Raw genomic sequence first — 2,684 nt, forward strand, 5'->3', positions numbered from 1 at the left:
TAGGGTAGAAAAAGCCCAGGGAAGAATGTACAATATGAAGCTGCAAACAGGGAAAGATCTGATTCTTTAGGCACTGCAGATTTTGTAAGGAGTTTAGTCATTTTCATAATAATGGAAACTCACTGGAAGGAAAATGAAGGGGACACCAAGAAAGTTTTATATCTGGCCCATTGATATGCTGCCTACAAGAGACACATTTAAGAAATGAAGAGAAAAGATAGATTAGAGATCAAAGGGTAGAATAAAAAACATTCCAAACAAATGACATCTGTAAGAAAGCAGAAGGGGCAAAACCTATGGCTGATAAAATAAATTTCAGGATGAAAACTACCATAACAAACAAAGAAAAACACTATATAATGATGAAAAGCACAATAGAAAACAGGACACAATATTAATATCTACCAAATTATAGACTTGCAAAATACACAAAACAAATGTTAATGGACTTAAAAAAATAATCAAACAACACTAATAATAGTAGTAGTAGACTTCAACACATCACCCTTGCTGGAAGATACATCAAGTAGAAAGAAACTCAACAAAAACACAAAAGAACTAAATTATACAATTAGCCAACTCCAACTCATAGGCATATTCAGAGAATTCCCCTCAGCAAAACCAATTTACATTGTTAAATGTATATATGCCAAACCAGGAGACACCATCATTCTCAACATAGAGCCATTAAAGGCATTCTCATTATGAAAAGGGACTAAGTAAGGGTGCCCACTACCACCACTTTTATTCAGTATTGTATTGGAAGACCTAGCAAGAGCAATTAGGTAAGAGAAGGAAATAAGAGCCATCCAAATTGGCAAAGAGGAGGCAAACGATTTCCATATGCAAATGATACAACAGTGTACCCAAAGACTCAATACAACAAAAATACCCAATCTGTTAGACCTAAAACACCATGTTAGCAGAGCATCAGGTTACAAGACCAACAAACAAAAATCAATTGGAAAGGGAAAAAAGTAACAAGTAAAAACAATACTATTTATAAGAGCCAACCACAGGGTGTACTTAGGAAAAAATGCAATAGAGACACAAAAGACCTATATAAGGAAAACTACAACACATTACTACAAGGAATCTAGTTTTTTAAAAAAAGTAGTTAAATGGAGAGATATCCCATGTCCATGGATAGGAAGACTCAACGTTATGAAAATGAAAATCATTTCATGAGCAAAATACAGATTCAGTGCAATCCTAATACAGATACCAACCTCATCTTTAAGGAGATGGAAAAGGCAATTTCTAATTCCATTTAGAAATGGAAAAGACCCTGTATGAGCAAAGATCTTCTGAAAAATAAAAATAAGGTAGGAGGCATTACAACTTCCTGACCTTAAAATCTACTACATAGCTATAATAGTCAAAATAGTGTAGGATTGGTATAGGCATATAGATCAGTGGAATAAAACTGAGAATCCATATAAAACTGAAATGAACCCATATACTATGTTGTTGTAATGTATCATTGAGTCAAAACTGATCCACAGCAAACCTTCCAGTGGGTTTTCAGAGGCTGTAAATACACAGAAGGAGATGATCCACCTTTCTTCCATGGGAAACTGGTGAATTTTAATTGCATGTCTCTGGATTGCAAGCATAGCTTCTTACCATTAGGCTACCAGCACTCCTTTAATATTCAACAAGGATGAAATCTATTAAATGAGGAAATCAACAAGCTTTTTAATAAATGGTGCTGACAAAACTGGACATCTACCTACAGAAAACTGAAAATGGGATGCACATATCACTCCCTACACAAAAACTAACTAAAAATAAATCAGAGACGCAAGGATAAAACCAAAAACTTTAAAGATCACAAGAGGAAAAATAGAAACAAACTTAAAAGCTCTAGTTTATGTTATACATATGGGTACATAGCCAAAAAGGCACAAGAAAGAGAAGACAAAATAGATGAATGAGACCCTCTAAAAAGTGAAGTCCTATATGCATAAAAATTTTTTTTACAATAGGGTGAAAACCTTACAGAATGGGAAAGAAATATTTGGCAGCGATGTTTCAGACAAAGGTTTCATAACTAATTTTACAGAAACCAGGTCCAAAGAGGAGAAACAGTTTAAAAGTGATATATGATAGGGTATTATGATTATCACAGGAATCCAGAATTAAGGTTGCATAGTGGAGTGCTTTGGGGGTGGGAGAGGGATTGTATACCAATGAAGAAGTTTATCTTTTGCTTTTCAAAGAGAGGAAGGAACTGGGAGGTGGGGGGGTGTAAAGAAAAAAGTGCAACAATGAATGAATGGAAATCCAAAATCTCTGTAAATGTTCATGAAAATTAATAAAATAAAAAAATTTTTAAAAGAAGGAAATCGATTACATACACCAAATTTGCAGAAAGAAATTAATCAAACATGCAACATAGATACTCTGATAACAATGGGTGAGTGGAATGCAAAAGTTTGGAAACAGGGAAGAAGAATCAGTAGTTGGAAAGCATGAATTTGGTAACAGAAATGAAGCTAGAGATAGAATGATTGAATTCTATACAATCAATGACCTATTCTTTTCAAACACCTTCTGTAAGAAACATAAATGGCAACTATACATATGGACTTCACCTAATGGTCTACAGGGGAATCAGACTGATTACATCTGTAGCAAAATCTCTGGAGAAGCTCAATATCAGCGGTGAAAACTAGAAAAAG

General features: G+C 34.2%; 1 protein-coding gene across 1 annotated transcript in view; it reads left to right on the plus strand.

Moving 5' to 3' along the window:
* LOC102861996 (pre-mRNA-splicing factor SPF27-like) overlaps positions 1 to 2,109 on the plus strand; it is a 28,300-nt gene extending 26,191 nt beyond the window's left edge. Inside the window, exon 2 of the mRNA XM_006900871.1 lies at positions 1,989 to 2,109. Within this exon, the coding sequence (XP_006900933.1) occupies positions 1,989 to 2,109 (121 nt within the window). The remainder of the gene's footprint in view (positions 1 to 1,988) is intronic.
* Positions 2,110 to 2,684: the final 575 nt, after the last annotated feature.

Source organism: Elephantulus edwardii, unplaced genomic scaffold (genome assembly GCF_000299155.1).
Source record: "Elephantulus edwardii isolate Elephantulus edwardi_28Jun2011 unplaced genomic scaffold, EleEdw1.0 scaffold00298, whole genome shotgun sequence".
NCBI classification, from domain to species: Eukaryota; Metazoa; Chordata; class Mammalia; order Macroscelidea; family Macroscelididae; genus Elephantulus; species Elephantulus edwardii.